Genomic DNA, 27,129 nt, shown 5'->3' on the forward strand with positions numbered 1-27,129 from the left:
TGCTTCACGGTACAGTACAATACATAATGACAAGGCGGACACTTCTAGGAGGTGCACCCTACCCGACTGTTAAGCGTTGCCGACCGCTCACGCTACCATCGCATGCTGTCGATTAAAACTTTATGTAAACATAATCATGGATGATTGGCCCTATCGAGCAACACTCATGACACCTACCATGGATGATTCTTTACTCATGACACCTACCAATTCTTTATTGTTATTTCTGCAAGTCGATTGAAAACCAATTTTGACTCTCAACTAAGCGATCTTGACACAAATGGATGCGATATGTCCGCACACAAAGGGGTGTGGTGAAGCAGTCCTCTGATTGGCTAGCAGCTTGCAAATCTGCACATTCTTTATAAATTAGCGGGAATTTTACTTTCATCGAATGCTTGACCACACCCTCGTTTTGTGCCAGCGAATACTTGCAAGTAAATCTTGAGATTAGCCATGTGATGATCGTTTAGCGAGCATGGGGATATTGGCAACTGTAATGTTAAAAGTGCCTTTACCTGACTGGGTTAGTTTGATTTTTGTATTTTTGGTTTATATTCTCTGTCCTGTAAGTAGTCTGTGAATTCCCCAAGTAAGTATCGAGGTCCAAGTCGGAATCATCCCAGTGAATGAATTAAAGTAAGTCCATGGCCATGCCGAATGTTGAAAAGAAATATTCCAGGCTTATGGCGACCGCATTTCATGAATGATACATGTTCTGCGATGTTGTCAGTTGACATGTGCAAATGAGAGATAAGATAAAAATTAAGATTATTGTAATCAGTTTAATGGAGCTGTCTATGTAATGCTGAACTGTCAAAGCGCAGCCGGTGAAATCCCGCTAAGGAATTAACTCTCGGTCCGGATATTACGCAACATTGTTTACGTGGTTACCAGAGTGCTCATTTGCGAATGTCTGCGCATTTGTTGCGCATGTGTACCGGTAGAGGGAAGTTAGCAGCAGGGTGTCGATGTGTATCAGTTACATGCCAGGCCGTAGCGCTGATGGTTAGTGATAAACTGTTGGGGAGGGCCGTCCCTCTATTATATGGTCTCTGCTGAAACCCAATACTGATGCAAATATGTTTAATGTATTTAGAATGAATTTCCATAAATGTGAGCTGATGAGTAGCAGGGTGTACAGGTTTCTATAACGTGGATGATGTAAAGGAGGATGACGTACATGACGGAGTTGAGAGACATACACAACAAGGTTGAGAGATGTACACAAAAACCTACAAGTGACCAAGCAGACACATACATCTGTTTAACAAATTGATCTTGACATTATGTCCAATCCTTACATGACTATATTTAATCTTTCATATAGATAACAAACAGTTCCAACTCATACTGAAAAAGTAAAGGTCAATTTTACCTGAGAAATTTTGAAAAACCCTTGTATAACTTGTGAATCTGTTAAAATGTAGCCATCGAGCCACTTCCTGAGATGTAGAATCCCCTGGCAACGGCTGAAACAAAGAGGAGACACAGCCAGTCAAACCAGATGTCAATAATATAAGCATCACTGCCAGACGACATGCAACCCCACTCAGACATAACAGCCTCCCTCCATCCAAACTTAAGTACAAGTCACAATTCATCTTCTAGTCGTGTCGTACAAGGGGAGCATGGTTTCTGACTGACTAAACAGGGCCAGGAACACTGGTAAGGAAGGCATACATCACATACACTTGCCCCATGTGATGCTGGTTGAAGCTTATTATTCCCATGACTTGTCAAAAGGCTTCTGAAGAATCAGCATTTTTAAATCTCAATAAAACATTTTTTTAAGTCTCAATAAAACAATGATGTATTTCATGGAAAAAGAAAACTATCCACACATACAAGGAAAATATATATTCCTCAAATAACTGACCAATTCCTGGACAATAAGCTGCTAATAACTGTGGACCTACTTACCCCTGTGGTGGTCTGGTCTGCCTCTGGTGTGAGCACCTGTGGGGTGGAGGTGATGATGCGAGAGGGGAGGTGAGTGGGAGGTGATGGCGTTGCAGGTGATGGACTCAGTGGTTGTACCGGCGTCCTGAAGCAAACAACACAACCTTCATGACATGGGCTTTCCTGCTCAAAATTGACAAGCAAATTTCTATAACACTAATCATAGTTCCAGGTAATCCACATCCTTGTGCCCTGTTTTGTATCACCTTATCAGAGCAATTAACACTGAATCAAACTTCCTGAAGTATACTTGCAAACATGATCCCTATTAACAATAGATTATTTTTATCATTTTTGTGGCAGACTATATCTATTATTTTTCAACAGTATGAAACAAAATTAGTTCATTTTCAAGCATGTCCTGGAACAATTTGTTTTTATGTGATAAATCCATTGAGATGCCTCTAACACCATGCAGTTGAGAACTTGGTGTGACCCCAGCTCCCCAAGAGTTTCACGCAAGCCTATTGAGGTACTGACAGTTTGTACTTACGGTGAGTCTGTTGTACTGGGGACGGTTGTGATGGAACACACACTGGGGGAGATGTTGGTAGGGGACTTCAACAACTGCGAAGCCTGTGCTGCCAAAACTTGGTCTAAGGGCACCTGCAGTATCAAAAACAGACCCTGTATCATGCTGCTCCTCTAATATCTAAATACGCATCACTTGTGAGTACACAATGCATCTTAGAAAGTGGTCAAATGTAACATGTTAAGTTTGGGTACCAAAATATATGACCTTAAGGATCACCAATATCTTTGCCTACACTTGGTCTAAGGGCACCAGCAGTATCAACACACACAACTTGTGTCGTACAACTATTTTCATATCTAGATATGTAACATTACTATCTGTCTACACTTGGTCTAAGGGCACCTGCAGTATCAACACACACAACTTGTGTCGTACAACTATTTTCATATCTAGATATGTAACATTACTATCTGTCTACACTTGGTCTAAGGGCACCAGCAGTATCAACACACACAACTTGTGTCGTACAACTATTTTCATATCTAGATATGTAACATTACTATCTGTCTACACTTGGTCTAAGGGCACCTGCAGTATCAACACACACAACTTGTGTCGTTACAACTATTTTCATATCTAGATATGTAACATTACTATCTGTCTACACTTGGTCTAAGGGCACCAGCAGTATCAACACACACAACTTGTGTCGTACAACTATTTTCACATCTAGATATGTAACATTACTATCTGTCTACACTTGGTCTAAGGGCACCTGCAGTATCAACACACACAACTTGTGTCGTACAACTATTTTCATATCTAGATATGTAACATTACTATCTGTCTACACTTGGTCTAAGGGCACCTGCAGTATCAACACACACAACTTGTGTCGTACAACTATTTTCATATCTAGATATGTAACATTACTATCTGTCTACACTTGGTCTAAGGGCACCTGCAGTATCAACACACACAACTTGTGTCGTACAACTATTTTCATATCTAGATATGTAACATTACTATCTGTCTACACTTGGTCTAAGGGCACCTGCAGTATCAACAAACACAACTTGTGTCGTACAACTATTTTCATATCTAGATATGTAACATTACTATCTGTCTACACTTGGTCTAAGGGCACCTGCAGTATCAACACACACAACTTGTGTCAGTACAACTATTTTCATATCTAGATATGTAACATTACTATCTGTCTACACTTGGTCTAAGGGCACCAGCAGTATCAACACACACAACTTGTGGTACAACTATTTTCACATCTAGATATGTAACATTACTATCTGTCTACACTTGGTCTAAGGGCACCTGCAGTATCAACACACACAACTTGTGTCGCATTACACTATTTTCATATCTAGATATGTAACATTACTATCTGTCTACACTTGGTCTAAGGGCACCTGCAGTATCAACACACACAACTTGTGTCGTACAACTATTTTCATATCTAGATATGTTACATTACTATCTGTATACACTTGGTCTAAGGGCACCTGCAGTATCAACACACACAACTTGTGTCGTACAACTATTTTCATATCTAGATATGTTACATTACTATCTGTCTACACTTGGTCTAAGGGCACCTGCAGTATCAACACACACAACTTGTGTCGTATAACTATTTTCATATCTAGATATGTAACATTTACTATCTGTCTACACTTGGTCTAAGGGCACCTGCAGTATCAACACACACAACTTGTGTCGCACAACTATTTTCATCTCTAGATATGTAACATTACTATCTGTCTACACTTGGTCTAAGGGCACCTGCAGTATCAACACACACAACTTGTGTCGTACAACTATTTTCATATCTAGATATGTTACATTACTATCTGTCTACACTTGGTCTAAAGGGCACCTGCAGTATCAACACACACAACTTGTGTCGTATAACTATTTTCATATCTAGATATGTAACATTACTATCTGTCTACACTTGGTCTAAGGGCACCTGCAGTATCAACACACACAACTTGTGTGCATACAACTATTTTCATATCTAGATATGTAACATTACTATCTGTCTACACTTGGTCTAAGGGCACCTGCAGTATCAACAAACACAACTTGTGTCGTATAACTATTTTCATATCTAGATATGTAACATTACTATCTGTCTACACTTGGTCTAAGGGCACCTGCAGTATCAACACACACAACTTGTGTCGTGACAACTATTTTCATATCTAGATATGTAACATTACTATCTGTCTACACTTGGTCTAAGGGCACCAGCAGTATCAACACACACAACTTGTGTCGTACAACTATTTTCACATCTAGATATGTAACATTACTATCTGTCTACACTTGGTCTAAGGGCACCTGCAGTATCAACACACACAACTTGTGTCGCATAACTATTTTCATATCTAGATATGTAACATTACTATCTGTCTACACTTGGTCTAAGGGCACCTGCAGTATCAACACACACAACTTGTGTCGTACAACTATTTTCATATCTAGATATGTTACATTACTATCTGTATACACTTGGTCTAAGGGCACCTGCAGTATCAACACACACAACTTGTGTCGCGTACAACTATTTTCATATCTAGATATGTTACATTACTATCTGTCTACACTTGGTCTAAGGGCACCTGCAGTATCAACACACACAACTTGTGTCAGACAACTATTTTCATATCTAGATATGTAACATTACTATCTGTCTACACTTGGTCTAAGGGCACCTGCAGTATCAACACACACAACTTGTGTCGCATACAACTATTTTCATCTCTAGATATGTAACATTACTATCTGTCTACACTTGGTCTATGGGCACCTGCAGTATCAACACACACAACTTGTGTCGTACAACTATTTTCATATCTAGATATGTTACATTACTATCTGTATACACTTGGTCTAAGGGCACCTGCAGTATCAACACACACAACTTGTGTCGTACAACTATTTTCATATCTAGATATGTAACATTACTATCTGTCTACACTTGGTCTAAGGGCACCTGCAGTATCAACACACACAACACATACCAGTATACTGAAATACACTTCTTTCTGTGTTCCATTACACAGGAAAATAATATAAAACAATATAAAATTTATGTACCCATCATAAAGAAATAAATTTAAAAGAAAAGAAAAAAAGGTTTGTTATTGTTTGTATTGCACAACCTTAAGCAGACACAGAAATGTATAATCAAGTGATGTTTCACTCAACCAAGAAATAATGCACAAGACCAAGCTGAGTAAAATGTACTTTCATACATCTGCACGTGCAATCAGTACAATCAAACACTTCGGCTCTTATAACTCGCGGGGCGGTGGGGTAGCCTAGTGGTTAAAGCGTTGACTCGTCACGCCGAAGACCCGGGTTCGATTCCCCACATGGGCACAATGTGTTATTGTTAAGCCCATTTCTGGTGTCCCCCGCCGTGATATTGCTGGAATATTGCTAAAAGCGGCGGAAAACTGAACTCAGTCAGTCTTATAACTCGCATCGAGTACTGCTGCCCACACCCAGCCATAGAACAGCAATTCCATTGCAGATATAGGATGACCAGAAATTATTGAGAATTTTAGGAATATGTTTAATTGGATTTTTAGTACAAACAACCTCGACCAGCTATCAAGTGCTTGGTTTCATTCAAGACAGACAACTCTGTTAATCCTTTTTCATTAGTTTGGGAAGAGTTATCCCCCTTTGTTTACTTGCTAACAGACAACATTTTCAGTGATGCTCAGTATGGATGACTTAGAGAAGAGGAAGTTGATTTTAGAGTATTATAACAAGGACATCAGACCAGCTAAAGTGATTTCAAGTAGAACAGGCATCCCTTTGTCCACTGTTTATCGTGTTTTGAAAAATATTGCAAATGGATATGGCATTGAGCACCAGGGAGGCGCAGGTAGGCCCAGAAAATTGACTGTCAGTGACAGGAGGCGGCTTGGTATTCTTGTTTCTAAAAACAAACGAAGGAGTTTAGAAAACTTGATATGGTTGACAGTGTGGCTGTCTGTAAGGAGACAATTAGAACTGAGCTGCATGCAATGGGTTGGCAGAAAAAGTCGAGGAATTCCATCACCGATCATGAAACCTCAACAAAAGGAGCGAAGGTTGAACTGGTGCTTACAGCATAGAAATTTTAACTGGGACAATGTGGTTTTCTCAGATGAAAGTTCTGTGTGGCTGTTTCCTAATACACTGAAATTCTTGACCAAACAAACTGAAAACCCTTTGTATCAGCGCCCAAAGTACAGTCCAAAATTTAACGTGTGGGGTGGCATATCTGTGTTAGGGGCAACGCCCCTCTGTGTATTTGAAGGGAATATGAACAGTGAGCGGTACACAGATATTCTCGAGGGACATTTACTTCCATCTGCTCACATGTTCTATGGAAATGTTTTGATTTTCCAGCAGGACAACGACCCAAAACATCATTCAAAGCATTCACAGGCCTGGTTTCGGACCCAAAATATAGTATTTTGTCAAGTCACCATGGGCAGCTATGCAGGCTTCAATGTGGCGGGGCATACTACTGATCAAAGAAGTTAGAAAGTCGTGGTCCATGCTGTCCCAATATTGGACCACCTTTCTTTCATTTCAGCAATATTTGTCAGATTTTTCTTATTGACACTTTCCTTCATAAGTCCCCAAACATTTTCTATTGGATTTAGGTCAGGGCTATAGCTTGGCCAATCTAATAATGTCAACTGTTCACCTGACTTTGAATCTGGAGTTATGTTCTGCTAATATTCACATTTAATACGTGAGTAATGAGTGAAAAAAATTAAAAATTTACAATCCTTAAATTCTCAATAATTTCTGGTTGTACTGTAGATCGCATCGAGTACTGCTGCCCACACCCAACCACAGAACAGCAATTTCATTACAGATAAATCTCTCCAAACATAACAGTAGAGAATTGATATGGAAACTATGACAGTATCTTAAAATGGAAATACGTCTCACTTTGTCTGATTAATTTTTGTTTCAATAATCATGAAAATGTTTAATTTTGTTTAACAACTAGGAGAACCCTCATTTGGAGGATGAAATGACGGCGTAATGTACTTCTTAGTTGCCTGCAGTTGGTAATGTCCTGAATATCAAATTGTCTCAAACTCACCTCTGTAAGAACTGTGCACTCATATGAAGGTTGATATTTTTCCTGTAATTGAACAGAATAGACAGATTGAGTGACTTGTGACAGCAATTTAACATATACATTTAATGATAGCTATGTAATCAAGCATAAATCAGACAAAGGACAATGATGTGACTGTGAGCATGGACCAATGGATAATGATGTGACTGTGAGCATGGACCAATGGATAATGATGTGACTGTGAGCATGGACCAATGGATAATGATGTGACTGTGAGCATGGACCAGACAAAGGATAATGATGTGATTGTGAGCATGGACCAATGGATAATGATGTGGCTGTGAGCATGGACCAGACAATGGATAATGATGTGATTGTGAGCATGGACCAATGGATAATGATGTGACTGTGAGCATGGACCAGACAATGGATAATGATGTGATTGTGAGCATGGACCAATGGATAATGATGTGACTGTGAGCATGGACCAGACAAAGGATAATGATGTGACTGTGAGCATGGACCAATGGATAATGATGTGACTGTGAGCATGGACCAGACAAAGGATAATGATGTGATTGTGAGCATGGACCAATGGATAATGATGTGACTGTGAGCATGGACCAATGGATAATGATGTGACTGTGAGCATGGACCAGACAAAGGATAATGATGTGGCTGTGAGCATGGACCAATGGATAATGATGTGGCTGTGAGCATGGACCAATGGATAATGATGTGACTGTGAGCATGGACCAATGGATAATGATGTGACTGTGAGCATGGACCAATGGATAATGATGTGACTGTGAGCATGGACCAATGGATAATGATGTGACTGTGAGCATGGACCAATGGATAATGATGTGACTGTGAGCATGGACCAATGGATAATGATGTGACTGTGAGCATGGACCAGACAAAGGATAATGATGTGATTGTGAGCATGGACCAATGGATAATGATGTGGCTGTGAGCATGGACCAGACAATGGATAATGATGTGATTGTGAGCATGGACCAATGGATAATGATGTGACTGTGAGCATGGACCAGACAATGGATAATGATGTGATTGTGAGCATGGACCAATGGATAATGATGTGACTGTGAGCATGGACCAGACAAAGGATAATGATGTGACTGTGAGCATGGACCAATGGATAATGATGTGACTGTGAGCATGGACCAGACAAAGGATAATGATGATGTGAGCATGGACCAATGGATAATGATGTGACTGTGAGCATGGACCAATGGATAATGATGTGACTGTGAGCATGGACCAATGGATAATGATGTGACTGTGAGCATGGACCAATGGATAATGATGTGACTGTGAGCATGGACCAGACAATGGATAATGATGTGACTGTGAGCATGGACCAATGGATAATGATGACTGTGAGCATGGACCAGACAAAGGATAATGATGTGATTGTGAGCATGGACCAATGGATAATGATGTGACTGTGAGCATGGACCAGACAATGGATAATGATGTGATGTGTGAGCATGGACCAATGGATAATGATGTGACTGTGAGCATGGACCAGACAAAGGATAATGATGTGACTGTGAGCATGGACCAATGGATAATGATGTGACTGTGAGCATGGACCAGACAATGGATAATGATGTGGACTGTGAGCATGGACAGACCAATGGATAATGATGTGACTGTGAGCATGGACCAAGATAATAATGATGTGATGTGTGAGCATGGACCAATGGATAATGATGTGACTGTGAGCATGGACCAATGGATAATGATGTGACTGTGAGCATGGACCAGACAAAGGATAATGATGTGATTGTGAGCATGGAGCATGGACCAATGGATAATGATGTGACTGTGAGCATGGACCAGACAATGGATAATGATGTGATTGTGAGCATGGACCAATGGATAATGATGTGACTGTGAGCATGGACCAGACAAAGGATAATGATGTGACTGTGAGCATGGACCAATGGATAATGATGTGACTGTGAGCATGGACCAATGGATAATGATGTGACTGTGAGCATGGACCAATGGATAATGATGTGACTGTGAGCATGGACCAATGGATAATGATGTGACTGTGAGCATGGACCAGACAATGGATAATGATGTGACTGTGAGCATGGACCAGACAAAGGATAATGATGTGACTGTGAGCATGGACCAGACAAAGGATAATGATGTGACTGTGAGCATGGACCAGACAAAGGATAATGATGTGACTATGAGCATGGACCAATGGATAATGATGTGACTGTGAGCATGGACCAGACAATGGATAATGATGTGACTGTGAGCATGGACCAGACAAAGGATAATGATGTGATTGTGAGCATGGACCAGACAATGGATAATGATGTGACTGTGAGCATGGACCAGACAAAGGATAATGATGTGGACTGTGACTAATGAGCATGGACCAATGGATAATGATGTGACTGTGAGCATGGACCAGACAAAGGATAATGATGTGACTGTGAGCATGGACCAATGGATAATGATGTGACTGTGAGCATGGACCAGACAATGGATAATGATGTGACTGTGAGCATGGACCAGACAATGGATAATGATGTGACTGTGAGCATGGACCAATGGATAATGATGTGACTGTGAGCATGGACCAGACAAAGGATAATGATGTGACTGTGAGCATGGACCAATGGATAATGATGTGACTGTGAGCATGGACCAGACAAAGGATAATGATGTGACTGATGAGCATGGACCAATGGATAATGATGTGACTGTGAGCATGGACCAGACAATGAGGATAATGATGTGATTGTGAGCATGGACCAATGGATAATGATGTGACTGTGAGCATGGACCAGATGATAATGATGACTGTGAGCATGGACAGACAATGGATAATGATGTGACTGTGAGCATGGACCAATGGATAATGATGTGACTGTGAGCATGGACCAGACAATGGATAATGATGTGACTGTGAGCATGGACCAATGGATAATGATGTGACTGTGAGCATGGACCAATGGATAATGATGTGACTGTGAGCATGGACCAATGGATAATGATGTGACTGTGAGCATGGACCAATGGATAATGATGTGACTGTGAGCATGGACCAATGGATAATGATGTGACTGTGAGCATGGACCAATGGATAATGATGTGACTGTGAGCATGGACCAATGGATAATGATGTGACTGTGAGCATGGACCAGACAATGGATAATGATGTGACTGTGAGCATGGACCAATGGATAATGATGTGACTGTGAGCATGGACCAGACAATGGATAATGATGTGACTGTGAGCATGGACAATGGATAATGATGTGACTGTGAGCATGGACCAATGGATAATGATGTGACTGTGAGCATGGACCAATGGATAATGATGTGACTGTGAGCATGGACCAGACAATGGATAATGATGTGACTGTGAGCATGGACCAATGGATAATGATGTGACTGTGAGCATGGACCAGACAATGGATAATGATGTGACTGTGAGCATGGACCAGACAATGGATAATGATGTGACTGTGAGCATGGACCAGACAATGGATAATGATGACTGTGAGCATGGACAATAATGATGTGACTGAGCATGGACAGACAATGGATAATGATGTGACTGTGAGCATGGACCAGACCAATGGATAATGATGTGACTGTGAGCATGGACCAGACAATGGATAATGATGTGACTGTGAGCATGGACCAACAAATAATGATGATGATTGTGAGCATGGACCAATGGATAATGATAATGATATGTGAGCATGAGCATGGACCAATGGATAATGATGTGACTGTGAGCATGGACCAGACCAATGGATAATGATGTGACTGTGAGCATGGACCAATGGATAATGATGTGACTGTGAGCATGGACCCAATGGATAATGATGACTGTGAGCATGGACCAATGGATAATGATGTGACTGTGAGCATGGACCAGACAATGGATAATGATGTGACTGTGAGCATGGAGCAATGGATAATGATGTGACTGTGAGCATGGACCAGACAATGATGTGATTGTGAGCATGGACCAAGACAATGGATAATGATGACTGTGAGCATGGACCAGACAATGGATAATGATGTGACTGTGAGCATGGACCGTACAATGGATAATGATGTGACTGTGAGCATGGAACAATGGATGATGTGACTGTGAGCATGGACCAGACAATGGATAATGATGTGACTGTGAGAGCATGGACCAATGGATAATGATGTGACTGTGAGCATGGACCAGACAATGGATAATGATGTGACTGTGAGCATGGACCAATGGATAATGATGTGACTGTGAGCATGGACCAATGGATAATGATGTGACTGTGAGCATGGACCAATGGATAATGATGTGACTGTGAGCATGGACCAATGGATAATGATGTGACTGTGAGCATGGACCAATGGATAATGATGACCGTGAGCATGGACCAGACAATGGATAATAATGTGGACGACCAATGGAGCATGGACCAGACAATGGATAATGATGTGACTGTGAGCATGGACAGACAATGGATAATGATGTGACTGTGAGCATGGACCAGACAATGGATAATGATGTGATTGTGAGCATGGACCAATGGAGGAGCATGGATGATGACGACTGTGAGCATGGACCAGACAAAGGATAATGATGTGACTGTGAGCATGGACCAATGGATAATGATGTGACTGTGAGCATGGACCAGACAATGGATAATGATGTGACTGTGAGCATGGACCAATGGATAATGATGTGACTGTGAGCATGGACCAATGGATAATGATGTGACTGTGAGCATGGACCAGACAAAGGATAATGATGTGATTTGTGAGCAGCATGGACCAGATAATGATGTGATTTTGTGAGACCAGACAAAGGAGTGAGAGTGAGTGAGTGAGTTGGGTTTTACACAGCTTTTAGCAAATTCCAGCAGCATCATGATGGGGGACACCAGAAATGGGCTTCAGACATTGTGCCCATGTGGGGAATTGAACCCGGGTCTTCGGTGCGACTAGCAAACACCGACACCACTTGGCTACCCACCGCCCCATCATACAAAGGATAATGCAGTGATTGTGAGCATGGACCAGACAAAGGTTAACACTAGCCTTGGCCAGACCAAGATTTACTGTGTTCTTGGCTCTTGTCCTCTATTCATGGACTGTTCAGACAGATCCCACAAGGTGCTCCCTACTCACTTCTAACTGACCAAAGGTCCTAGAAGAAAAAGTTGCTGGACACTGGTTTCAGGAAATGGTTCAACAAACTATTTACTTTTTCTGCCTCTGACCTCTTCTCCATCTTCTCCCGATCTGTCTTGTGTTTTCTGTCTGCGCCTTTGGGCTGAAAATAGAACCAGACCTGAGTCCAGATGGTGGCATTTACCAGCATAGAATAACAACAGACCCGGTTGCAACAAGGGAGACAACTCTGCATAATGATGCATGAGTCTTCAGACCACTGGGCCACCAATACTTCCTCTATCATAGAATTGATTTGATATGAATTATATTTTTGACATTCATACAGATCAGAGTAACTGAGAGACCATGGTGGCTTGTGAATAATCACATCCTGACCACACAAACACGTGGTTGATATTATGAACATAAAGCAACGCATTCCACCAAGGCATCACTTAAACAAGGCAGCTAAGTGCTGGAGACGTATTCTTTTCTCCCAATGTGGTTAATAGTGTTGATGCCTCACCTTAAAGACTTTAACTTGACAGGAAGCACAATGTAATAACTTTGAATCGGGTCCATTGGAGTAAGTTTCGACCTGTATCCTGAAGGGGACGCCCTTCTCTCCACCATGTTTTTTAGCTGTGAACTCTGTGCTGATACAGTGGACCCTGATGTACACCCCGGTCTCCTTCGTCGGGTCCCAAATAAACTCCGTCTGATTCAACCGAATAGCATCCAGATTCATATCGATCAACGCATATGAGAGAGGAACGTCTGAAATGAAACCAAATGAGTGAGTGAGTTGGACATGAAGAGGAACACATTTTATGGATAGACAGTGGATGTACAGTGGATGCGACGTTTCGGTGTAGATGCTAACACTGTTATCAGGCAAATGATGGTGTTAGGATCTCCACCGAAACATCGCATCAGCAGCAATAAAGAAGTTGTCTATCCATAAAATGTGTTCCTCTTCATCACACCAGCTTCTATATGCCACTCAAGGAAGTGAGTTGGACACGTAAGACAAAAGTTAATGGGTGAAGGAGGATGGTTTTACACTGCTTATACCAATGTTCCAGCTAGTTCCATTCCTGGAGCTAACACTCAGTTGGCCGTAACACCAGACATACTTATCTATTAATGGTTTCACATGCAGTGCACTGTACTGAAGGGGAGACAACCCACCAATATCTAGAATTCTCTCCCCTGGTCTGTTTCTCTTCCAGGCTTCGATCTGTTCTCTCTCCATGTACTGTAACCGGCGCTCATGGAACAGCACCTTAACCTGGCTCTGTAAAATCATGTTAAATATTGTGTTTTATTTGAATCAATCAAGTTCAAGGAATTTCTGAAGACAGATAAAGAAATGACTTGACTTAAAGATTTTCACGTCTGCTATTCCTTCAATGAGACATTCAGGTACAGATGTTAGTTTGCTTAAGAATCACTTGCTTCAGTTTCTAGAATACAGAGATTTGAAATCTGTGTCAAGCCTGTTTCAACATAAATGAAACATGGGTCAGAAACCATTTATTATGGCCAAAAAAGTTAGTTTCTTACTCTGAGGAATTTTCCTTGGTATTCAGACAAATCTCCCAATTTCTTCAACTTGATCTCATAAGACTGGCCTGAAACAAACACACAGTACAATGTTTACAGCTGATGCTGATGTTGCAATACTTACAGGTATATGTCATGAAATAACAATGATGATGGCAGAATAATATACAGCTAATGTTTCACACCATCAAGTAATATACAGCTAGTGTTTCACACCATCAAGTAATATTCAGCTATTGTTTCACACCATCAAGTAATATACAGCTAGTGTTTCACACCAACAAGTAATATTCAGCTAATGTTTCACACCAACAAGTAATATACAGCTAGTGTTTCACACCATCAAGTAATATTCAGCTAATGTTTCACACCAACAAGTAATATTCAGCTAATGTTTCACACCATCAAGTAATATTCAGCTAATGTTTCACACCATCAAGTAATATTCAGCTAATGTTTCACACCATCAAGTAATATTCAGCTAATGTTTCACACCATCAAGTAATATTCAGCTGTTTCACACCATCAAGTAATATTCAGCTAATGTTTCACACCATCAAGTAATATTCAGCTAATGTTTCACACCATCAAGTAATATACAGCTAATGTGTCACACCATCAAGTAATATTCAGCTAATGTTTCACACCATCAAGTAATATTCAGCTAATGTTTCACACCATCAAGTAATATTCAGCCAATGTTTCACACCATCAAGTAATATTCAGCTAATGTTTCACACCATCAAGTAATATTCAGCTAATGTTTAACACCATCAAGTCATATTCAGCTAATGTTTCACACCATCAAGTCATATTCAGCTAATGTTTCACACCATCAAGTCATATTCAGCTAATGTTTCACACCATCAAGTAATATACAGCTAATGTTTCACACCATCAAGTTATATACAGCTAATGTTTCACACCATCAAGTAATATACAGCTAATGTTTCACACCATCAAGTAATATTCAGCTGATGTTTCACACCATCAAGTAATATACAGCTAATGTTTCACACCATCAAGTCATATTCAGCTAATGTTTCACACCACCAAGTAATATACAGCTAATGCTTCACACCTTCAAGTAATATTCAGCTAATGTTTCACACCATCAAGTAATATTCAGCTGATGTTTCACACCATCAAGTAATATACAGCTAATGTTTCACACCATCAAGTAATATACAGCTAATGTTTCACACCATCAAGTAATATTCAGCCAATGTTTCACACCATCAAGTAATATTCAGCTAATGTTTCACACCATCAAGTCATATTCAGCTAATGTTTCACACCATCAAGTAATATTCAGCTAATGTTTCACACCATCAAGTAATATTCAGCTAATGTTTCACACCATCAAGTAATATTCAGCTAATGTTTCACACCATCAAGTAATATTCAGCTAATGTTTCACACCATCAATAGCTTCATGCAACTTACCCTGATTCAGATAGGTCAGAGTCTCTTCATTCATCTTTACAGCTGGTGAAGTTGCAGCACCAAGAATATACTGAAACCTGCCAACATAAATTTATCATCCAAAACTGTGTTCCACAGGAGATATCACTTGTGTGAGATCATATGGTATCTCCTAGGAGATATCGTTTTGACAGTAGATTTTGTACAATGCCCTGACAATGCTATGACATCATCAACTTGATGGATGATGTCACAATGCTATGACATCACTGTACTGCAAGTCTAATGGTAGTACAGTGTTGAGAGATGTACATTTTTCATTGAAAACTAATGAAGAATGATTTTTGATGATAAATAGAATCTCACCCTCGTGTCTACTGATATCAATTATATCAACACTCGTTGATAAAGGTAAAAATATCCTCGGCAAGCCTCGGATATTTGTAACTTTATCAACTCATGTTGATATAATTGATATCAGCAGACACGAGGGTGAGATTCTCTATATACATCCAATCTTACATCAGATTTGACCTGTGAGAAAGGTTTTACACTAATTCATGACACTCACCCAGAATGGACCCTGTCCAATGCAGCAACCACACGAACATGTAGGAAAGCATAAACAGCTGATCTTTCACTGTTGATTTTCTATAGCCTTAGATATGTAATAAACAACCACCTTGTTTCACATATCATAAACTTTGTTTTGTGGCAACATGTAACCTCATATGAAACACAACCACCTTAACGTCATGTCCCTAGATGGTAGAAACACCTACTCCAATGCCCACAGTTGTGTGATTATGAATGGCATACAGGTTATGTCCTCTCACATGAGAGAAGTATCCCGTTAATTAGGTCACCATGATACATCTGGCAGTCATTCGCTGCTAGTACTGTTATGAGATCTAGTAACAGACTATCAAAAGTTATTTTTTTCAGAAACTGATGTTACAAAAATGCTTTGAAAATCATAAACTTACCCGCTTTCAAGATTTTCTTGTTTGAACACTGGAAGAGCCAGCAGAGCTTCGCTGGAACAAAACATGGTGTGTGGAGTAAGTATATGAGCTTGCTGTGCTTGTTCAACTGTTACTAAGTGAATGGAATGTGTGATTGAGAACATCATTTTAGAAACTGCTATAAGTTATCCTTGAACAACAAAATGTAAAACTGAGCGGAAACTGTTCAGACACCACACTAGTCAGATTCTATCTGGTACAGACACCACACTAGTCAGATTCTATCTGGTACAGACACCACACTAGTCAGATTCTATCTGGTACAGACACCACACTAGTCAGATTCTATCTGGTACAGACACCACACTAGTCAGATTCTATCTGGTACACTGATCAGGACATTCCACAGAGAAGTCAGTTCTAGTGTGAGTGAGTGAGTTTGGCTATACAACACTCACAGTTGTACTCAATACAGCAACAAACATGTCAACTCCATTCCACAGGAAATGTGAGAAGACTGAGGGCCAGACAATCTGTTTTATCATCGATACATGAGTGAGGTGAGGTGAGGTGAGGTGAGGTGAGGTGAGGAGGTGAGGTGAGGTGAGGTGAGGTGAGGTGAGGTGAGGTGAGGTGGGGTGGGGTGACGCTCTAACCACTACACCACGGAGGCGGTCAAGAGAGTATGGCATTACACTACTTAGTAACATGCCAGCAATATCATCACACTTGTTCTGGGTTTTATACATTGAACCCATACGGGGAATTCTGGCATGAGGTGAGCACACTTCAAACACGGGGACAGAAAGGCAATGTTTTTCAAAAAGTGACATTGGGAAACAGACAGACAAATTAGGCATGCCCTCACATAACGTCACAACAATGACATAATTTCAATTTATTGTTTGATAAATCACTTAACATCATGTACATGTGTTAACTGGAGAGCTGGATTTCATGAACACTGTCATGACTGCAAGAACAGTTCCGCTTCATTTGTCCGGGACCCACATCCTAACCCACAAACTAGGTCATCATCCAAGCATTATTTCCGTTTATGTGCACCTGCATTCATAATCATGATAATGACCACACCCATTTTCCATTACACGAGACATGGTGAGTACATTTTCATAATTTTAGTCATACTGCAAGAGCACATTGAAATATTTCATCCACATGCCATGACATGCAACTTGAGCACTATTTCGATCCCTGAAGCAGTACACTATCCTACAACCGCTATCATCAATATGGAGTTACTGCTGAGTCAAGGCCAGTCTGTGTTTCAAGTATCTGCTCTACTCATCCGATACCCCATGAGATTTATCTCACGAGTAGCATTACTGGGCAAGCTTATGGCTTACTGCATGAATTTCTCTTTGTTTATTGTTGATATTCTACTTCTAGAATCTGCACAGAGGGAATTCCAGGTAAGAAAGTTTGTAGTTGATTGAAAAATAAGTCAGAAATATAGTTGCAAGCAACATTGAGGGCTCCTTGGCTTTAGTTCTATCTAGCCGATTGTGTCTGTCACATATCTGATGAAAGTAGTAATAGCTTTAGTTAATATGAATCATATCACTGCTAGTCGAATGCTCTTCGACTGGAAGTACTGGAAGGTCTTTAAGTTTCGATAAATTCATCACAAAACCATTTTTCTTAGATTAGAAAATATCACTTGGGTATCATGAATCTCAAAACAGAAGAACCCTTTGTTCAAACATCTATCTTAATTACCGCTAACAATCATGAAGAAGATATGTACCAAACGATGATACTTTTCACATGCACTGTAGAACAGAAACTGATCAGCTAACGTTTGAGATACATACGGCTAACTTTCATTGTGTTCTCTAGAGAACCGATGAGTGAGTGAGTGAGTGAGTTATTATTTAACGTCACATCGGCAATATTTCAGCCATATCGTGACGACGAGAACCGATGAAGATAGCAAGTGTGGAAAATTTAATTTCACTCTGTTGTCTTTGAAGATACATTACTGCAATCGGTAGTTAAAAATCTACACTAGTAGCCCACTTGTACAGGTACATTTTGGTCGAAATCGGACGGTTGGTTTCAGAGTTACGGGTGTTTGAATTGTATTTGAGGGCTAGAAATCGTTCAAAATGGAGCCAGAAGCCGTTTTTGACAGGCGAGCGGATCTTCCAAATACAGCCGGGGTCGTGGGGGTCATGTTCCTTTTAAGAAGTTCTGGAGAAGAAATAGTTCCCTCTTTAAAAGGCGGTATCTCAGTTGTTCTTTGGTCTACGGTCAAAACAGATAGTGTTCTAGAATCACCAAGACTTCATCTATCATACTGGCACTTTTTGTGCAGAATTTGCACAATGGTTACTGGACATCAGTTATGGAAAGTTTGGAATGTCTAGAGCTGACGGTTTGAGCTCAGCACATTTTTGGAGCAAACTACTCGGAAAACTGCTGAAAAACATGGCCAAAAACTGAAAACAAAAATAACTGCAAAACGGTACATTTTAGCGACTTGACCCATCCGATTGTGCATCTGTACAAGAGATTTGGAAGTGTTGGAACAATTAGTTCTTGAGATATTTGCTGTCAAACTTTGAAATTTGGAATTAATTTTGAATTATCTCCCCTTTGCTATTGGGCCTAGAGCCTAGAGATTTTTAAGGGGAATATCTACACCTCGGTGGGCATCTGTGGGATTTTTTGTAAGCGATTCGGAGCATTGGTTTAGGAGGTATGTTTGGTACAAAAATCGGCTGAATAATAAATAATAATAAAAATTATCTAAATGATTACAATAGGTCTGTCCTGCCTAGAGGCAAGGAGCCCTAAATACAAAAATTATTCCAAAATCTGGAAGAGGGTTTGTCCGATTACAGTGTAATTGCTATAATTATCCGCCTGCAGGTTAACATCTTGTTCAAATTCCTTGTTATGTTTGTAATAATTAAAATGTTTTTTCCATGTGAAGAAAGAATGTGGAGATCCAACCTGTGACTTAAGCAACTTGTCTGGAACTGGAGTCTCGTAAACTCTCATAACATTCCATGAGATAACATGGGCCTCTACATGCTTCAAGCCTGTATAACCATTACATGCTAACACAGTTTATCACAGACTACAGTGGGGATGTAACCTAGTGTAATGTTCTGATTCCTTACCTCATGTTGTAGCTAGAAGTCCCCAGCTCTGTTCCCAAGCCCGACAGGGATCCGTCAAAGTCTGCAGCAAGTCCGCCATCGATGTCCCACGAGCTGAGGCTGGTGGTAGTGGTGGTGGTGCTTGGGGTGGAGTGGGAGCTGATGTGGGACGTCTTGGTCCTCTTCCCTGCCCCCGCCCCTGTCTCGTCATTCCAGGTGAAGGACAGCGCATGGGGTGTCCTAAAATAGACAGATAGACCTAAATGGGGTGTCCTGGAACAGACAAACACACCTACATGGGGTGTCCTGGAACAGACAGACAGACCTACAAGGGGTCTCCTAAAACAGACAGACAGACCTACAAGGGGTGTCATGGAACAGACAGACAGACCTACAAGGGGTCTCCTAAAACAGACAGACAGACCTACAAGGGGTGTCATGGAACACAGACAGCACTACATGGGGTGTCCTAGAACAGACAGACCTAGGTTGGGGTGTCCTGGAACAGGCAGATGTTTTTTGAACAGACAAAACTACAAGGGGTGTCCTGAAACAAACCTACATATGGTGTCATGGAACACAGACAAACCTACATGAGGTGTCCTGGAACAGACAAACCTACCTGGGGTGTCCAGGAAAAGACAGACCTACATGGGGTGTTTTGGAACAGACATACCTACATGGGGTATCCTAGAACTGACAGCCGCCCTACACAGGATGTCCTGGAACAGACAGACCTACATAGGGTGTTTTTTAACAGACAAACCGACAAGGGGTGTCCTGGAACAAACCTACATGGGGTGTCCTGGAAAAGACAGACAGACCTACATGGGGTGTCCTGGAAAAGACAGACAGACCTACATGGGGTGTCCTGGAACAGACAGACCTACATGGGGTGTCATGGAACAGACAGACCTACATGGGGTGTCATGGAACACAGACAGACCTACATGAGGTGTCCTGGAACAGACAAACCTACAAGGGGTGTCCTAGAAAAAACAGACCTACATGGGGTGTTTTGGAACAGACATACCTACATGGGGTGTCCTAGAACAGACAGCCCGCCCTACACAGGATGTCCTGGAACAGACAGACCTACATAGGGTGTTTTTTAACACACAAAACTACACGAGGGTGTCCTGGAACAGGCAAACCTACATGGGGTGTTCTGGAACAGAAAAACCTACAAGGGGTGTCCTGGAACAGACAAACCTACATGAGGTGTTTCTTGAACAGACGAAACTACAAGAGGTGTTTTTTAAACTAACCCACAAGGGGTGTGCTGGAACAAACCTACACGGGGTGTCATGGAACACAGACAGACCTACATGAGGTGTCCTGGAACAGACAAACCTACCTGGGGTGTCCAGGAAAAGACAGACCTACATGGGGTGTTTTGGAACAGACATACCTACATGGGGTATCCTAGAACAGACAGCCGCCCTACACAGGATGTCCTGGAACAGACAGACCTACATAGGGTGATTTTTAACAGACAAAACTACACGGGTGTCCTGGAACAGGCAAACCTACATGGGGTGTTCCTTGTCCTGGAACAGACAAACCTACATGAGGTGTTTCTTGAACAGACGAAACTACAAGAGGTGTTTTTTAAACTAACCCACAAGGGGTGTGCTGGAACAAACCTACACGGGGTGTCATGGAACACAGACAGACCTACATGAGGTGTCCTGGAACAGACAAACCTACCTGGGGTGTCCAGGAAAAGACAGACCTACATGGGGTGTTTTGGAACAGACATACCTACATGGGGTATCCTAGAACAGACAGCCGCCCTACACAGGATGTCCTGGAACAGACAGACCTACATAGGGTTTTTTTTTAACAGACAAAACTACAAGGGGTGTTTTGTGAACAGACACACCCACAAGGAGTGTCCTGGAATAGACAGACCTACATGGGGTGTCCTCAAACAGACAGACCTACATGGGGTGTCAGGGAACAGACAAACCTACATGGGATGTCCTGGAACAGACAGACGTACATGGGGTTTCCTGGAACACAGACAGACGTACATGGGGTTTCCTGGAACAGACAGACCTACATGGGGTGTCCGGGAACACACAAACCTACATGGGATGTCCTGGAACAGACAGACGTACATGGGGTTTCCTGGAACAAAGACAGACCTACATGGGGTGTCCTGGAACATGACCTTCACAATAGCCATGAGGCCAGTGGAGTTCAGTTTGGTCAAAAAAGCTTTGCTAATAGTAATCAAAATAATATTACTAAAAAATATTTAGGAGCCTTGTGTTGGGACTTATAGTAACGGGAAGATCAAAACTGTAGCATCACAGGACCTACAGTTTCAGGGCCCAAGTTGAATATACGTGAACTGTACAGCCCATGAACGCCAAAAGTCAGTGAACACTTGTTGATGGCATCAGTCTCGTTCTTACCAGTGGAGGTGGTGCTCCATACCGTTTGGGGCGAACCCCCACAACAGACGATCCATCAAAGTGGGATCTGACCCAACGTAGCTCAACACTTGACATCGTAAACCAAGGCGCAGGTGAACTGGGACACACTCATGACAAACAAGGAACCTGCTCATTCATTAATGAACACCGACATTAGATCCACCTTGGATTACAGAAATGCTTTCTGGTCACACAAACAAACCTGTCTTCTTGACTTAGAATGTTAGAAGCATTACAAGTATATCATTACTCATCTCACATGTTACTTTTTTTAAATTTATTTCCGGTTGTGGATATCCCCTCAACATCACAGTATCCTGTACAATAACATCGGGGTCACACAGGTCAGTATCCTGTACAATAACGCCGGGTCACACAGGCCAGTATCCTGTACAATAACGTCGGGGTCACACAGGCCAGTATCCTGTACAATAACATCGGGGTCACACAGGCCAGTATCCTGTACAATAACGTCGGGGTCACACAGGCCAGTATCCTGTACAATAACGTCGGGGTCACACAGGCCAGTATCCTGTACAATAACGTCGGGGTTACACAGGTCAGTATCCTGTACAATAACGTCGGGGTCACACAGGCCAGTATCATGTACAATAACGTCGGGGTCACACAGGCCAGAGAGATGAGCAGTATTTTGGGACAAAAGACAAGAAATCAGTGAATCTCAACAGAGAAGTGGAAACATTCACCAGCTTAGCAGCGTAACACCATCTAAAATACTCTTGTGGTCTGAGTTGGCCGCAATTAGGAGCCCATTACGGGTTGTCGGCTTATGTACGAGACATACCATTTTGACATTGATTTTAAGGGTCAATTTAGGGGGTCGGCTTATCTATGAGATCGGCTTATCTACGATAACATACAGTAATCATTAACTTCTGTGAGATAACTATTGTTGTTTTTGTCTTGTTTGGTGTCTAAAATTGTGCTCAGAAATATTCCAGTTCAAATCTCAGGATTTGAAGCCCGAGAGTTTTAATAGATACAAAATACCTATCTGTAGTGTTTATTGTAGGCTTAGTCTGTGTGCCATTTGTGCACTAAAATGTCATATGACATACTGTACAAGTATGGGCAGGTACCATAAACACATTTATTGAGTTTGTTTTCGCTTGGCAACTCAATACTAAGAAGGTCTTTGTTGAAATACAGTTAACGTTACCTTCCCTAACCGAAGCAAGCAGACGATTTGAAACCAACATTACAAGTCCTCTAGTTTTATGGGTTTCCAGACACTTCAGAAAATCCCTTGTTTTCAGGATTATTGCATGAACAATTATAAAACATGTCACTTACTTATTGAAGACAACTTTGTCTTAAACACAAGCCATCATCTGAGTATTTACCTCTGTGTGATGCAAGCCGCCAGAGTAAACTGACTGACTGACTGAGTTTAGTTTTACACCGCTTTTAGCAATATTCCAGCAATATCACGGTGGGGGGACACCAGAAATGTGCTTAACACATTGTGCCCATGTGGGGAATCGAACCTGGGTCTTTGGCGTGACGAGCCAACGCTTTAACCACTAGGCTACCCCACCACCCCGCAAGAGTAAATATAGTCACATGAAAATGTCTGAAAAATAATCTAATGATACACACACATATAAGTCACTGTCAGATTGATTATAATGATAAGAACACTGCTAAGATTTTAAGAGTCCAATAAAGTTGTTTCAAAGGTTTCAGGGTGAATACTCAGTAGTGGTGTTCCAATGATCGATTATAATCAATAATTGATTGGTTACCCTTTTCCGATGCGATAATCGATTGCAAAATTTCATAACCGATTGTCGCTAATATGAACACCCAACTCACACCACAAGACAACTGGCAGTCACCAATAATTATAACTTCTATCCGCATTATTCACAGAAATCACAATCATATTGCGTCTACTCACGCCTCGAAATGAAGTGTAGTTGACAGAAAATGGATACGCATATATATATATATATTGCTTTGCTAAATGTCATATTTATTGTAGCTGGCGATCACAACAAACTGGCATGTGTATTTCACCTCATTTCATGACCGTACAACTTTAGCTTACCATGTTCATGAGGGTACGCTTTTCACTCCAACCGCGATAGCACCAATTTCAGTTTCAGATTATTCTCAACAATCACGAACAGATTACCGCCTCGTCATCCATCGAGGCCCTAGTTTATAGTAACATCAGTGAAAACGTGTGAAATGGCAGTCATATTTTACCTCATTCCATGTGCATTCAACTTTCACTTACGATGTTCGTGACGGTCCTTAGTATTGATTATACATCTTTTACATATTATATAGAGCAAAACCTGTAAGTAAAATTTCACAATGCTAGGAGTAGGATATATTTCTCTTGGTAAAATAATAGTTTTAGATATTATATTTTATCGATCACTGCGGCAGAATTCATCCCATTATATTATTGGGTATGTTTTAACTAGATCACTGGGAAACGTGTGCACAGCTGATGGCTATTTCCGGCTTTACATATGAGACAAATCAAATGGTAATCTTATTCCCTGCATATAATACAATGCCTAGCAAAACAAATTAGAACTGAAAAGGTAAACATTCTTGTCCAGTGATGTTTAATTGCAATTTGAAATTTGACGTCTTTACTGACAAAGTCGTCTTCTCTTAAAATACACAATGCCATTTTAGCAAGTGGTCAAATGTAACATATGTTATATTTGGGATTACACTTTCTTAGTAAAGTACAGATTCTAGTACTTTTGGGGTTGAGACCCACCCAGGATTCGAACCCACACCTTCAGAGTCAGGCACCCAATCTTTTGTCTGTCTGTTCATGTAAAGCGATACGATGTCATTTTCTTATCCCCTGAAAAAAGTTTGATGAAAGTGTAACCCATAGATAAGCCGACCCTCTTCTACAGACTGCTATTTTTGGTCCTCAAAATTCGGCTTATCTACGGTCATATACGATATATTAGTGTAAAAAGTGGGTCAAAATTTGGAAAAAATTGTGAGGATTTGTTGTGATTGTGTAAAATCAGCAAAAGAGTGAATTGAACAGTCATCTTTAATATATCTTGGTAGTCTGTCAATATTTATTTTTGTACAGAGTTTTTTGTTGATCAATGTAGACTTGGGTTGTTTGTAATTTTGTACAACCTTGCCTCAAATGACAATTAAAACTTATGGAAAATATTATATTCAGGAGTTTTTAAGTTCTTGTAGATGCACCCCCAAGTCAAGCTTTTCACAGAAACCAACCACAAAAGTTGACATATTTCATTTAATGCTCACTATTATGACATAATTCAAAAATGACAAATATACAGTATTGCAGTATTGTAAAAGAGTTCAAATGTTTACCTGGGAACTGCACAAGTTGTAAAAAATATTTAATTCTTAATCAGTGTAACAGATTGTACAATCAATCATTGAACAGATGGGCAGAGGCCCAAATAAGCTGCGTATCCAGGTAAAATACGCATAGAATTACGCACTGAAAAATAGTTGTTGCGTACCAATTACGCATTTAAGATGTTAGATATGCAGAAAGTTTAAAACAAATGCGTACGGAATATATTAATAAAAATCGCTTGCGTAATGAAAAAGACATCGATTGCTATCAAGTTGTACTGTAGTATTAGTATAGGACAAGTGTTGTACTGTCAGTATAGGATGAAATCATTTCCATTATATTTAAGCTGGTTTTGATTACCGCCTCATTTTCCATTGACTGCTAGTTTACAGTAACATCGGTAAAAATGTGTGAATTTAAATGGCATCCATATTTTACCCCATTCCATGTGCGTACAACTTCTGCTTACCACGTTCATGAGGGTCCGTATAACCTTAAGTGTTGATTATATATATTTTACATAAAAACTGTAATTAAAATTACACAATGCTAGGTTATATTTCTTTGGGTTAAATAATAGTATTCTGTATTATATTTTACTGATGACTGCGTCAGAATTCGTCCCGTTATATTATTGTGCATGTTTGAACTTGATCGCCGGGAAACGTGCACAGCTGATTGCTATTTCCGGCTCAGATACACACGGTAATCTTAATCCCTGCAAATAATACAATGCCCAGCAAAAACAACTTAAGACTTAAAAGGTAAATTATCTTGTCTAGTGATGTTTAATTGCAAATTTGACGTCTCTACTGACAAAGTCGTCTTCTGTTGTTTGTTCACGTGAAGTGATACGATGTTGTTTTCTTACCCCTGGAAAAAAGTTTCACGAAAGCGTAACCCATGGATAAGACGACCCCCTTCTACAGACTGCTTTTTTTGGTCCTCAAAATTCGGCTTATAGACGGTAATATACGGTAGGTATGACATAAGGCAGAACATACCTGCTTAGTAAACTTACTCAATGGCATATACTTAGGTAAGTAAAATGACTGAAATATGCACATATTTGAAAGCAGTGGGTAACAGAAAAAGAAATACCCACTCCCCAAACATTCATAATACCCAAAAATACAGTGGGTACAGTACCCACATGAGCTAAATCTTATCTGGAGCTCTGAGATGGGACAATCCGATTGCAACCGATAATCGATTATGAAATTTCATCAGATTCCCACCACTAATGCTCAGGCTAAGTGTTGACGTCCATTTGAGTAGGAACATTGCATATTATTCATAGTTTATTATTTATTCATTTTGAATTGATGTTAACTATTTAATAAATGTGTTGAGCAGATCCTGATTTGGTTTCTCTCCTTCAAATTGGAAGTCATAAATAGCAACGCCAACCCTGGTTAGTAACTAGTACTGTAAATCGAAAAAGTCAACGAAATTTGACATGACCCACAACATCTCTAAATGGCCCAAGTAACCTGGGGGCAGCCATGGCCCACGTTTTAGAAACGCTGG

General features: G+C 40.6%; 1 protein-coding gene and 1 long non-coding RNA gene across 3 annotated transcripts in view; one reads left to right on the top strand and one right to left on the bottom strand.

Moving 5' to 3' along the window:
* LOC124253185 (transcription factor CP2-like) overlaps positions 1 to 27,129 on the bottom strand; it is a 42,461-nt gene that overhangs the window by 11,323 nt on the left and 4,009 nt on the right. For both annotated transcript variants that reach the window (XM_046686909.1, XM_046686908.1), the window contains exons 2-12: positions 19,834 to 20,052; positions 16,706 to 16,756; positions 15,741 to 15,817; positions 14,295 to 14,362; positions 13,920 to 14,025; positions 13,255 to 13,505; positions 12,820 to 12,888; positions 7,578 to 7,619; positions 2,456 to 2,568; positions 1,924 to 2,047; positions 1,379 to 1,472 (exon numbers count right to left, since the gene is read on the bottom strand). In XM_046686909.1, coding sequence (XP_046542865.1) covers positions 1,379 to 1,472; positions 1,924 to 2,047; positions 2,456 to 2,568; positions 7,578 to 7,619; positions 12,820 to 12,888; positions 13,255 to 13,505; positions 13,920 to 14,025; positions 14,295 to 14,362; positions 15,741 to 15,817; positions 16,706 to 16,756; positions 19,834 to 20,052 — 1,214 coding nt within the window. The remainder of the gene's footprint in view (positions 1 to 1,378; positions 1,473 to 1,923; positions 2,048 to 2,455; positions 2,569 to 7,577; positions 7,620 to 12,819; positions 12,889 to 13,254; positions 13,506 to 13,919; positions 14,026 to 14,294; positions 14,363 to 15,740; positions 15,818 to 16,705; positions 16,757 to 19,833; positions 20,053 to 27,129) is intronic.
* Positions 248 to 16,393, top strand: LOC124253194. The gene is made up of 3 exons (XR_006892125.1): positions 248 to 322; positions 14,160 to 14,165; positions 16,383 to 16,393. It is a non-coding gene; the product is annotated as an uncharacterized LOC124253194 (long non-coding RNA).

This window comes from Haliotis rubra, unplaced genomic scaffold (assembly GCF_003918875.1).
Source record: "Haliotis rubra isolate DU_JTF1 unplaced genomic scaffold, ASM391887v1 Scf534, whole genome shotgun sequence".
In the NCBI taxonomy this organism is placed as follows: Eukaryota; Metazoa; Mollusca; class Gastropoda; order Lepetellida; family Haliotidae; genus Haliotis; species Haliotis rubra.